This window comes from Macaca thibetana, chromosome 2 (assembly GCF_024542745.1).
Source record: "Macaca thibetana thibetana isolate TM-01 chromosome 2, ASM2454274v1, whole genome shotgun sequence".
NCBI lineage: Eukaryota > Metazoa > Chordata > Mammalia > Primates > Cercopithecidae > Macaca > Macaca thibetana.
Window position 1 is genome coordinate 141,949,679 of NC_065579.1, and position 13,915 is coordinate 141,963,593.

The window sequence follows — 13,915 nt, forward strand, 5'->3', positions numbered from 1 at the left end:
ATTATTTTAATGAGATAGAGCACCGTTTGGAGCTTTGGACTGGGAATCGAGAAACCTGATTTCTAGCTCAAACTCTGCTGCTAATTTATCTAGGTCATGCTTTGGGCAAATCATTTCATTCCTCTGGAACTCATTTTTCTTATATCAAAAATTAAGAGTTGGAATATGCTAATCTCCCTCTTATTAAGTTTCGTGAGCCCGTGATTTCAACAGTCCATAAATTTCCTTTAGTACAGTCACAGAACTGGTAAGTCACACCAGCTGAACCTGAGTGCAGCTCCATGGCTCTACGCTTGCTGTAGAACCTTTGTGAATTCCCAGTGTGCTTCACCAGTGACAGGATGTGCTACCCAATAAACCTCCATATAACTGATCTTGAAAAATTCATTGATAAAATCTGAAAACTGAAAAAGATGCATGTTTTAGAGGTTTAGGTTTCCCACAACATGAAAATGTGTCAGTTGATAATATAGCTCATGGTATTTCACTATGCTAGAAAACAGCTTACTAGAGAATTTCAGATATTACATGCAACGACAAGTTACCATAAGGTCTTTGGTTCAAACTTAGAGTAATTTGAAAAGTGTTTAGTTGATCCCTAGAAAGTGGTTAGACAGGTTAGGCTCTTTTTCAGATATTGGAGGCAAGTTAATTTTTGAAGGGGGGCAGAAAAGGAAGTTTTCGGTTGGTTCTTTCCTTTTGAGACTTTTAATTTACCATCAGACACTTTTTTCAGATGAAAGTGCCTTTTATACTGTCACCCATGTATGAGTCAGGTATGAAAAGGAAATAGTAACTCAGGATTGGAACGTGAATAAATGTACAATATGGAGGATTTCCATTAAATTTTAAATAAATGAATTACAATCATATTATTCAGTGTCTCAACATTAAAACTCAAAAGGACCTTAAGAATTATTCTGTTTTGTGAAAAGGCCTTTTTCTGATTCTAGAGATAAGAAATGTCGACCCAAAGAGTTGACACAGTAAATTTGTGACTGAGCCCAGGCAAGAACCTAAAACCTAGGCTTTCTGGCTCCAATGTCAGTGTTCTTTTCTACTGCTTCCGAGTTAAGAAGACCTTTTTTTTTTGATACCAAATACACATTTACTGGAGTTGTTGGCTTCTTTTTTCTTAAGACAGGGTCTCACTCTGTCACCCAGGCTGCAGTGCAGTGATGCAATTACAGCTCACTGCACCTCGGTCTCCTGGGCTCAAGCAGCCCTCCTGCCTCAGTCTCTCAAGTAACTGACACTACAGGCACATGCCACCATGCCTGGCCAATTATTTTGTTTTTTTTGTAGAGACAGGGTCTCACTCTGTTGCCCAGGCTGGTCTCCAACTCCTGGGCTCAAGGGATCCTCTTGCCTCAGCCACCCAGAGTGCTAGGATTACAGGTGTGAACCATTGCACCCAGCAGCATTATTTTTCTTTAAATCAAAACAATATAGTTGTTTAATATAATTATGTCCGTAAAATATATTACTTTTGAAAATCTGAACAAAATTACAGTTTTTGGTTAAAGAAGAATGGATTCGCCTTTCAAAAAAATGACACACGGGAGACTGAGGCAGGAGAATGTCTTGAACCTGGGAGGTGGAGGTAGTTTGCAGTGAGCCTAGATTGTGCCACTGTACCCAAGCCTGAGGGACAGAGTGAGACCCTGTCTCAAAAAAAAGAAAATGACACAGCTGAGTGTGGTGGTGAGCATCTGAAGTCCTAGCTACTCTGGAGGCTGAGGCAGGGGGATCACTTGAGCCCAGGAGTTGGAGACTAGCCTGGGCAACGTAGCAAGACCCCTGTCAAGATTTTTTTTAATTTAAAAAATTTTCAAAAAGTGGCACAGATGCATTGAACATTGACCTTCCTTTGTCTGCTTTTATGGGAATATCCGGCTCGCTGTGATAGTTGTGATGAAATTTACATCCAGGATACAGGATTATTTGTTCTTCTCAAAGGAGTGTCTCATTGGCCCAGCATTTCTCCCATGTTGTATCTCCCCTGTGACTATGAAGAAACCCTGAACTGATGCAATCACTACTTGAAAATAAGGTTCCAAGCCAATCTTAATTGCACTAGGAAAAGGCAGCCATTCTTTTGGGTAGGAGGAGAAATGAGCTTGGGTGGTCATACTGCTTGTTAGCAATTATCTGGCTTCCATTGGAGCATCATCCAGAAATTTACATCTTAATTGGAACAAGAAGAAAATGGATGCTATTATCATTTCATTAGGTCTCTAAACTCCTTCTTGAATGATACATATGATATGGATGTGCTGTTCTTTCATTACTCTCATCATCAACAAAAACAGTATGTGTGTTTTAATGCCAACCAGAGACTCTGTGCTAGGTTCTAGGGATACAATGAAATATAAACTCCTAACCTTTTAGAAGCTAGCATAAGTGATAGTAGCACTTATAGAATTAAATGAAGCAGATTTTAAAATGAGGTTACAGCAAAAGAAAAAAATACTGTAAATACAATTTTATACCAATACTGACATAGCTTATTTCACATAAAAGAAAAAGCAATTTAAGCAATTTTAAAAATTCAAATTTATTCTAGAGAATAAATTCCAAATTTATAGCAAAAAAAGAGCAAAGTTTTCATTAGCTTTCAAGAATAATACAGCCCCAAAATATTTAATATTCTATATTATGGGAATATTTTATGTAAGTCATCCCAACACCAAATAATGCTAAAAATAGCTATATAGGTTCAATATCATGATTTTATTAACTATAGATTTTTAGACCTTTTCTTACTTTTTGTTATTGAATCATTCACAGCTTTTATTGGTTGAATTGCCTTCTCCTAAAAGTACCAAAGTGTGGAGAGTTTTTTTGGCTGAGCAATATTCAGATTCTTTTAGCGTAAGACAGATTCTGTGAAGTAATATTGAAGACTAAATGTTGAAGAGTAGCTTTCTCTAATACCAAATGGTCCGTTTTTTCAAATGTCATGAACTGGAGTACAGTTAACTTTTCATCCTCCTCATTATAGAATAATTCCTCATTATCCTCATTCTTTCTTCTGCTGAGGCTGTGGTGGTATACTCAAAGTCACATCCATACCCTTCTGTCTCCAAAGTCCTAGGAGAGATGGCCCTCTTCTCAACCTCTACATTGCATAGAACCCTACATCCCTCAACAGAAGGAATACCTAGTGCATAAGGAAAGTGGCCTTTCACCACTCGTCCTCACTCTGTAACATCACCAAGGACTATCCTGCAAGGGGACTGTCCATAGGATGAATAGCAATAGACTTCTACATTGATGTGCACAGTGCTGACAACCCATTGGTGTGCAGAGCACCCTAGGCAAGATCTAAAGTTCTAAGGTCTTATGTAAATCACCAGCATGCTCTTTTATGTATCTGGTTATAATATCCTTCCAATCAATATTTTAAAGGGCAGGACACTGGGGAAATCTTAAGGCTTTGAAGACAGGGATAGTCACATGCATGTCTTATAAATTATCTGATGATCATACACTGTTTACTGATAGTAATGACTCTACTTAAACAAATATATTATTTCTGATATCAGTGCATGCCAGTTGACCTTCAGGTTTAAGCAAATGAGAAGAACACTCTTTTAAGTATATTTGGATAATTTTGATATAGTTACATGTGAACTCATTAAGTATAGACACCTTGGCTTATTATTTACTGCCTAAGCCTAGATCAATACCTGGTGCTTAGTAGGTATTTGATGAATGATGGGATGGATAAATGTAAAAATAAGTCTTTTCAGTATCTAAAGACAAAACAGATACATAGTGAGATACAGATGAGATTGGCTCATCCATCTTTATTTTCATTCATTTGAATGTCCATGTGAGCAAGTTATTTTGTAAGTGATCTAGCACTGCAGTGTGACTATCATTAACATAAAATATGATTAATCCACATTGTATAACTGTTTTGTTAGTAATGTAGGGATGCTTTGTGTGTTGCTTGGTTTGTGTATGCTGCCAAAAGTGTAAGCAACATTTACTGAGCTGCTATGTGGCAGGCTCTGTGTTTATTAAAATTGTAGTTTTTGCTAATTGACTGTTTTTTGACACATCCATTTTGTTCATCATTGTATGCCTAGCACCTAGCTTTAGGCTTGCCACATATTATATTGGCAATTAATATTTGTTGAACAAACAAATGCATGAAATACAATGAGTAAGACAGGTTTTTGCTTTCAAGTAAAACATAGTCTGGGGTAAGAAGGAATGTCAGAATGTGGTGGGTGCTATAGGAGTAGGTGTTACCAGATTCTGATGCTATGGAATAATAAACTGTTAAAATATATAATCTTATGTTTCAGAAGCTAAAGCACAGTATGGGAACTATTAGAGGCTTAGAAGGCCTCACTACCCAGTAGACTCAGAAGTTGAATGGTGTCTGAGAAAAAAGAGAATAGAAGTAGCAGTAGGTGAAGAGTCCAGAAGTGATTCCCTTTGAGGACAGGTGGAAAGACTGCATCTGTATGTTGCCAAAGAGTAACAGAGACTGGTATAGGACTGGAGTTCGATTCAGTCATATCCTTAAATATTGTGCCATTGTGTCTGGATTACTTTGTAGTATAAGTAAATTTCCAAGCATGGGGAGGGAAGGAGAAGTGCCTTTATTGAGAATTCAAGTGAATATAGAGAAGACTAATTTTACACAACCGTAATCACTGCAGTCATTTGGACAAATTAGCAAACCCAAGTTTTGCTTTAACTTGGATTGCTTTAATAAAGATGTTTTGGGGCTTAATGGCACAGTTGCCCAACTCCCCACTTTATTCTGTGCTGTTCAGAGCCAGCCAGCATTTCCCCATCAAGCTCTTGCACCATGATTGACAGGGACACTTTTACTAGTCCCCTTGAAGAATGAATAGTTACTCAATGTAGATTAACCAGATATATATTTATTTTACTCAGGGAATATCAGGATAAATATAATTCAGAGAATTAATTGCCTTCTCATATACTGCCCTGTGTGGGGACGTCTTTGAAAGTCCGCAAAGTCACTGTGATTCTAGTAGGCCACTCATGTGACAAGACCTGCTCCCACATCAGTAATTTGGCACAGCTAGTGTCTCTCCTTGCCAAAAAGGGCAAAGGCCTTGAGCAAGAAGCCAGCTTTTTCCTGATTACAAAACTGACCACAATTCCTCGCCAACCTAACAGCGTAAGTCTATTTTTTTCTGGTGATGTGTTACTCTTCTCACAGAGAACTCCATTTTTTCATTATGACATAGCACTTATCATTTAAACATCAATTGATGTTCAAACATCAGCTGATGTAACATTGCTGTAGTTGCTATTGATGGATAAGCTGAAGTTTTTAAGTAAGCAAACCCGATATTTAAATCGAAACCATATCAAACCCTTCTTCATTCTCTGAACTATTTAATTTTACAGAATTTGGATAGCAGTCAGTATCATTTTGGGCTTCACAAATCAGCAGAACAAGTACCTTAGGAATATAACATTTCGGTAGCATGCTAATACCAACGTTTAAACTATGGATATGTATTTGAATTCCAAAATTTTCTTCAAATCACATGATTAGAGATTCAACCAGGAATAGACATTGAAAGAAAACTTTGCCCAAATAAGCTTTCTGGTATTTCATAAGCAAGAGATTTAAAGTTTTCCATTTAAGAAGGGATTGATGTGAATTTTACGACAGTTAAAAATGCAAGTGGATATTGAACAGTCTCTGCTCTGATAATTCTAAATACAGTATAGTTCACGCCCCTCACAAGACACTGAACATGTGGGTCACTGGCGAGACAGTGTGGCAATATTTTCCCTGTAATGTACCAAGTCTTGCCAAAGCAGTGAACAACATTATGACACAACTTTTTGTCACAGCTGGCTCCTAACAGGACAGTGCCAGCCAATTCAAGCCCAGTCCTTTCTGTGTTTATTCCTATCTCTCCCAAATATTTGGAAACTGATGTCTTGACTCATGGGTGTATTCACAAATTCTGTTACTTCAAGTCTTTTTCTTTTAACGGATTGATCTTTTGCTAGATATAGACAAAATATCAGTGTGAATTACAGCAAACCCCTATTCCATGCTGTTATGGGTGAAACTCTGGGAGATTCTCCTATTGACCCAGAAAGCGATTCCTTCACTGATACACTGTCTGCAAACATATCACAAGGTAAAGTTCCTTCCAGATATGGCTATTGGGGACGTGGGGGCATTTATGTAAGGGTAAAATTGCTCTTGTAGTTTGTCTTCCAAGTTATGTTTGTTTTAATACTATCATGTGTACACTCCAGTATTTTAATGCTTAGCTCGCTGCTATCGCATTCACTTAAAAACATATTCAGATCCTTAAAAAAGGAAACCTAACCTAATCTGTATTTTATCTCTGTGCATGGCTCCCATTTCCTGAATTTTAAGCGCTAACGGTATAGTTATATCCAAAAACAATCCTGTTCATTTTTATTTCCTGAGTTTGCATAGATTTCCCAAGAATACATAAAGGCTTTTTAGACTTGAAGGGTCACTTTTTCCTCTTTTCATCTTGTATGTTAGAGATCTCTCATAATGGTTTTTTTCCCTCTTGCAGTGCTTTTGTTCCTCTTGAAGTACTCTCAGTTCTTTTCTGTTCTACTTTGAAATCTAGATACTGTGTGGGCACTTTAGCTCTCCCAAAGAATTGTAATTTACCAGAGTATGGGACCAAGTGATGCTCTTTATTAGATTTCTGAGAATGCCTCCTAGCATAGTGCCCAATACATTGCAGAATGGATTGTCGGAACCTTGAAAAAGATCTGTTCCAAGCATCATATTTTATGCATAAAGAAAATGAGGTTCCTCAAACAGTAAATGCCTATTGTAAGTGACTACCTATTCTCTTCAGATGTGTCAGAATCAGATACCTCCTTTTCAATATTTCTTTCTTGGCCATTGCAAAATGTAATTTCTCCATTTCTACAGCTCCTTCTACTGGAGTTTCTTAGCACCGCTTTTTCTGTTTTGTTTTGTCTCATATTGATGTCTTTATTTCTATTCATTTTATTTTTCTCTTCTCAGATGCTATGTAAAAATAGATTGTTAACTAGTGTGATTCATGTTTTATAATATAGGTGCTAAAGCATTAAAATTAAGTCACTTAATTGCTGAAATAGATTTTAACCTTTTCGTTTTCCTGGAAGCCTGAAGTTTGAACATATTAGTCATCATTTTAAAAATATAAAGCTTTTTAAAAATTAGTAAGAAATGTTTCCTGAAATACTGTTTTATTTTATTACAGTAATTTGTTTCAACATGTATTTCTATCATCTAAGCCTCTTAACTAGGAGTTTTGTTTTTTTCCTTAAAGCGCTGTTATTCTGTTTTTCTGCAAGCCAAAAACATTGTTGCTATCTTTCTTCAGTTATTAATTTAGCCTGCCTCAGGGCAGAATGTCCTGGCTATACTGTGAAATAGTTCTTGAGTCAAAATTTGATAGTTTTGTCTATTTTCAAAGAACATGTCTAGAATGCAGTACAACAAATATCAACAAAATAGGTTAACTGAGAGGCAAGTACTATTTGTGGTAAGGGATGGTTATGTGATTCAAGTTAGTTTTCATTCTGTGCTAATCTCTAACTTTATGCTTTGAATTTACCCTGAGTTTAATTTTTTTGAGTCTCAATTTCCTCTAAAAGAATGATCCACTACTTTTCTTCCTAATTAACATGGTACAGAATGAAATTATTAGCAATTAAAACATGATATTTTGTACCAATAATTTAACCCTTTTCTTACAGGGTCTCTGGCTACTCCTTCTTCATAAGCACTGTTTCTCTGTTAAAAATGTGAGTTCCTAAAGGCCAAAGACCTATGATTGTTATTCCTACTGTAATTTGTAAATGACCTTTAAATAATTGCTCCACCTCTTCCAAAACAAACAGACTTACAAATAAATTAGATATATGATCATTATTAGCCGAGGCTAGCAGTGTTGAACACTGGGGAGATGAGGTATTTGGCCTGGGTACAGTAGTCCTCTTACGTGCTTCTTCCTGATCATAGGCAAAGTGAAATTGGGAGTGTTGCAAATAGTTGGGTACTGCTATTAAGAAAAAGTGGCACATTTCGTGTGAATGACTCAGATATCCAGGTATATTGGTTATATTCAAGAGATTAGGCCAGGCGCGGTGGCTCAAGCCTGTAATCCCAGCACTTTGGGAGGCCGAGACGGGCAGATCACGAGGTCAGGAGATCGAGAACATCCTGGCTAACATGGTGAAACCCCGTCTCTACTAAAAAATACAAAAAACTAGCCGGGCGAGGTGGCGGGCGCCTGTAGTCCCAGCTACTCGGGAGGCTGAGGCAGGAGAATGGCGTAAACCCGGGAGGCGGAGCTTGCAGTGAGCCGAGATCCGGCCACTGCACTCCAGCCTGGGCGACAGAGCGAGACTCCGTCTCAAAAAAAAAAAAAAAAAAAAAAGAGATTAAAAATCTCCACTACACTTTATGCCCAAAGAGGACTTCCATGCTTTTTCCAAGGCTCCATCGTTGCTGTAACCCCTTTATATTGCTCCCCTTTCTTTTTTTTATCAAGAGCTCCTCAAGCAACCCCAAGTAACCTCATGCTGGCTCTGAAACCATTTCCACCAGTAAAAATTGGCGAGATTGAAGGGAAGCTTCCACAAGCTCAAGCTGAATATGCCTCCTGCTTTGAGTGCCAGACTTAGTCCTGTGTGAATTCTACAATTTTAAGTTGTTGCACCAGAGCCCTGAAAGATGATGACACACTTGTCCTTTGGAGCTGATTGAGCAATGGAAATATGCCTTAGAGACATGATAAATGCTGCAATAGACAATCCGTCAAAATGAGTCTCTCCTGAGATAGGAGTGAGTGATTGATTGCACGCCATTTTTATTGAGGGATACTTAATCTGTGGTTACATTACTCCAGGCAACTATATATTCAGAAACATTTAGATAACTAAAATTTTCACCTTTCCAGAAGTTTAAAGGGACCCATGTAGTACCAGGGAATATAAGGATCAATCCTATCTTGGCCACATATTTGCTGTGTGAATTTAAGCATGCCATTTTTCTTCTCTGGCCTTCTGTTTCCACATATATTAACAATACACAGGATTAACGGGAGGATTAAATGACATAATACTTGTGAAAGTAGATCTAAAGCCCTATATGGAATTTATTGCTTTAGCCTTGTAGCATTAATCACTTGTGGCTAGAATAGAAGGCTCTGATTTAAAAAAGAAAAGAAAAGAAAAGAAAAGACTGGGCGTGGTGGCTTATGCCTGTAATCCCAGCATTTTGGGAGGCCAAGGCGGGCGGATCACAAGGTCAAGAGGTCAAGACCATCCTGGCTAACACGGTGAAACCCCGTCTTTACTAAAAACACAAAAAATTAGCCAGGCGTGGTGGCGGTCGCCTGTAGTCCCAGCTATTCGGGAGGCTAAGGCAGGAGAATGGCATGAACCCGGGAGGCAGAGGTTGTAGTGAGCTGAGATTGCGCCACTGCACTCCAGCCTGGGCGACAGAGCAAGACTCCATCTCAAAAAAAACACCTAAATTTTAAGGAATATGGAAAAACAAAAACTGCAGAACTCTTTATTGCACAAGAGTAAGAGGCAGTTATATGAATGAAGTGGGGCATCTGCATGATCTCCTGTGCATGTTTTGAGAAGGAGATGATCAAACTTAGAGAAAGTATCTTCGTGTCTAATTTTTTTAAATGATGAAATTATCCCACTTTCTTAAATATTTGTCTATGAAGAAATTGAAATTATTCTTTTGGCCTAAATAAGAGTGACAATTACATGTTTTCTTCTCAGAGGCATTGAGAAGCTTAGATTATAATGTTTTTCATACACTGAAGTAGAAGTCCAAAAAAGATTTGAGTTATTGACACAGCTCTTTTGTGTGTGTGTGTGTGTGAGAGAGAGAGAGAGAGAGAGAGAGACAGAGCCTCACTCTGTCACCCAGGCTGGAGTGCAGAGGCATGATAATCACAGCTCACCACAGCCTCAACCTCCCTGGGCTCAGGTGATCCTCCCATCTCAGCCTCACTAGTAGCTGGGACTACAGGCGTACCTCACCACATCCAGCAAATTTTTGTAATTTTTGTAGAGACAGGATTTTGCCATATTGCCCAGGCTGGTCTTGAACTCCTGGGCTCAAGGAATTCTCCTGCCTCAACCTCCCAAAGTGCTGGGATTACAGGCGTGAGCCATCGCAACCTGCCCCTGACTTCCATAATTTCACATGTAATTAGAATTCAAGTCCTTTTTCTTGAATATTACTATTGTCTGTATTAATTTTTTTCTGAGTATGGCTCTAGCTTTATCATTTTTTTCTGACTTAACTCTGATTAACCTCTTTTTTCGTCACCAGTACTTTGCAGATTTTGTAGATGTCTAGACTCTGAAAATCACTGTTTTTCTGAAAACTGTCATTTGTCTCATATTTTCCTCCAAAATTATGAATTATAGGAAACACCCCAAAGAAATACCGTTTACATTAGCTGTTTACAAGAAAATACAGGGTTTCATTTTTAATTTTATTTTCCTACTATCTCTAAGGAATACAACTTTTCTTGAAAGCTCCCTGACAGCAACTATCCATTTAATCTGCCAATTGCAGCATAAAACATGGGTCATTAAATGAAAAACAGTTTTATACCTCTCATAGAGGTTGTCATATATTACTATTTTTGTCAGCATTCTCACTTATAACTCTGTTTGGATAACCCTGGGAAAATTTCTAAAATCTTCATAGCTCTTTTGTTAGGTACATATTCCTTGAGACGAGGAAATCTGAGCAAAGTAAATTTCTTCATTATCTGAGATCAACAAAAGTGATACAGAGCTTCTGTCCTGTTAGCTCCCTTTGGACGCTTAAAATAGGCACTAGAGGTTGTCCAGTAAATGCTTCATATCCATCTACTAGTGCTGAATATTTGTGAAAATATAGGTGATAATGAATTAGACTTGTTTGAATGGAATTAAGTTTCTGTAAAGTTTTACCAGATTGTATTTTTTTGTTTGTTTTTTGTTTGTTTTGTTTTGTTTTGTTTTTGGTAAATGCAGTTTTGCACCTGTAACTAATTTAGAGACGAAGAAATTGCACATGTAACTGATAGCAACTGCCATCCAACTCTTACAACCTCAGAATCAAGATCACGTGGCTATTTGAGTACACAGTGTTTTAAACTGTTTAATTTTTATTTGAGCAAGGGATTGCCAACACAAGATCGAGGTTCCCACAAGTGGTGAGTGGCACTTGTGGTTAACACTGCAAAGCAGATTTAAAACAGTCAACTGTTAATTGCCTACGAGGGAATTATTCCTCATCACCTCATGCCAGGTTTTTATACGGCCTTTTAGCTGACCTTCTAAATGAGAAACGTTGTCATCCAGTGCAAACTGCCAATGGTCCTAAAATGCCTATCTTTATTATCAGTCTAATAATATTTATTGAGTGCCTATTTTCAAGGCACCATAGTGAATGTTATGAAATCTAGACACTTTTTCCCTGTCTTTCAAAGTTCTTTATAATCCAGGCATACTTTATGTATTTTACCTTATTTCTCACCACATTCCAGGTATTGGCCTGCCTTGCCCTGTTCACACTAATCTCTTTGTCCCAAGAGTAAGCCCGACCCACCCTTGCCCCAAGCCTAGTATGTCCTGAAATGCCTTTCCTAATTCTTCCACCTTTTCAAATCCTCCCTGTCCTTCAAGGTCAGCTTCAAGTAACCTCTACTCCGTGAAGCATTCTCTGAATGCATTGCTGTTCATTGCTCCCTCTCTCCTAAACTGAAAATGTGTTCAGAATATCTCTCTTCTGCCTCTTCCACTGCCTTCAGCCCAGTCCAGGACACTGTCTGTGCCTGGATACTAGTCTCTTGATGGGGTTTTCAGCTTCCATCCTAACCTCACAACAGCCTAGTCTCAACCAGTCACCCACAGGGATAATGCTCAAATGTGAGTCAGATTCGTCACTCCACCCACAGCCCTGCAGTGGTTCCCCATTTCACTTGTAACAAAAGCCCAAGTCTGGCCCCTACCGCCCTGCCCCACCCCAACTGACCCCTCTGGTCCTCTCTCTCTCCTTCTCTCTCTCTTCCACCCACTCTGCTCCAAGCATGCTGGCCTCCTTGCTGTTCCTCCCACATTCCAGATGATCTCCTGCCTTCGTGCACCTGCCCTAGCTGTTGTTCCTGTCCAGGACCCTCTTCCTCTGGCATCCTCTGGGCTACCTCTGTCAACTCCCTATAATCTTGGCTCAAATCTTAACTTCGAGTGAGGGTGACCTTGGCCTTCCCCATCCTAGGACAGGGGAATTACCTCTCCTCCCCATTTCCCTTCCTCTTCTACTCTACAATTTCCTATTTAGAAAGTGTTTATCATCTTCTAACATGCCATGTAATTTATTGATGGATTGTATGTGTTACTTGTCTGCTTCATCTCCCTGGAATGTTAACCGCATGAAGGCAGAGATCTTTGTCTAGTTTGTTCACCCACTGATGTATTCCAAATACCTGAATAGTAGTGCTCATTAATACTTGCTAAATGAAAGAGTAGAATCCTTTAACATTTATGACTTCTGTCACACAATTTAACCCTGAGTTAGAACTGTCTGGTATTATTTCCTGTTTTGTATATTCCCTAAGCCAAATCATATAGTCACTGAAGAAAAGATCCATGTTTTATTCTATATTCCACAAATGCCAAGCACATAATAAGTATAATCAGGTCTTGTTGACTTATTAATACCAAGCTGATCTCCTCCAAGGTCAGAGACTGGAATATATTTAGCAAATAAAAACAAAATTTTAGTGCATGTTAAATATTATTCTAAAACCAATGCTAATACAAACAAACCAAGTACTGGATATGCTACAAACCAGGCACAAATATGTTTTGAATTATCTGTTAGTTAATTTGCACCATGTCCCTCCATTAGTTTGAATAGCATTCATTGAATATCATTTGAATATTACTTTTAACATCATTTGTTTGTGAGTTACCCAAATCCCTGGCTTCTTCTGCAAATCTACCCACCTTTTGATACTTTCATTATTCATTTGAACCTCCAGAACACTTATTTGCTAACAATGTTTAAAAAAGAATAGCTTATTTAATTAGCTAATATCTAATATATGAAGCACTTAATGTATTAATTGCCTGATATGTAATAGGTGCCAAGCATGTCAGTTCTGTCTTCTTATCTTTAAAATGGAAGTTAATAGAGACATAATGTCTCCCCTTGGGTCTTTTAAGTCAGATATTTAGGAAAAAGTAAAATATTCTCATTATTCTTATTATTTTGTTTGCATTAGCAATTAAGTATGATTGATTTAAGATCACTGGATGTTATCTTACTATTGTCTACACTTTACCTAAAGCCCTGCCTTTAGTTTTGTAAATAACATTATAGACCTATTAGATAGATTGAACAAGTTTGCTTAGTGGATTAAAATATGATACTAATAAGAGCCAAAGCGAGTTTGATATTGGGATGGCCAGATTTACACAAAAGTCTTTGCCATTTACAAAGAGATCTGTTTGCCGTTGATACAGCCACATTTCTAGCCACAGTTACCCAAGATATGTAAACAGTTAACTCAGGAGAAACCAACTCAATTTTCAGGTATATGCCACATACAAAATCTCATCACCTTTGCTCTTATATACACTTAGTATTATTTCTTAAGCACTATCATGTAATATAAGGGGCATGTTGATGACAGGGACATGTACCTTTTTCTTGGGATTTCAATACGAATGACTATCCAAATCTTAACCATCCCAATGGCTCCACATAATTCAGATCCCATGTCTACCGGAAAGCTATCCCTGATTATTTCAGGACATGTTAGTGTCTTTCTTTTCCACATTTCTAAAGTACTTACTATCTCTATCACAAGTATGGTCTCTGTACTTC

General features: G+C 38.0%; 3 protein-coding genes across 6 annotated transcripts in view; 2 read left to right on the top strand and 1 right to left on the bottom strand.

The window, feature by feature from the left end:
• Positions 1 to 13,915, top strand: part of TSEN2 (tRNA splicing endonuclease subunit 2) — a 728,632-nt gene that overhangs the window by 538,884 nt on the left and 175,833 nt on the right. The window lies entirely within an intron of this gene.
• The window catches only part of TIMP4 (TIMP metallopeptidase inhibitor 4), a 328,069-nt gene that overhangs the window by 184,447 nt on the left and 129,707 nt on the right, over positions 1 to 13,915 (bottom strand). The gene's annotated exons all lie outside the window — the stretch shown is intronic.
• The window catches only part of PPARG (peroxisome proliferator activated receptor gamma), a 146,116-nt gene that overhangs the window by 55,614 nt on the left and 76,587 nt on the right, over positions 1 to 13,915 (top strand). The window contains exon 1 of one of the 4 annotated variants that reach the window (XM_050781475.1): positions 2,754 to 6,155. The exons of 2 other annotated variants lie outside the window; for them this stretch is intronic. In XM_050781475.1, coding sequence (XP_050637432.1) covers positions 6,074 to 6,155 — 82 coding nt within the window. In that variant the 5' untranslated portion in view covers positions 2,754 to 6,073. Of the gene's footprint in view, positions 1 to 2,753; positions 6,156 to 13,915 lie in introns of those variants that run through there. One more of the 4 variants, XM_050781479.1, reaches the window with a different exon arrangement.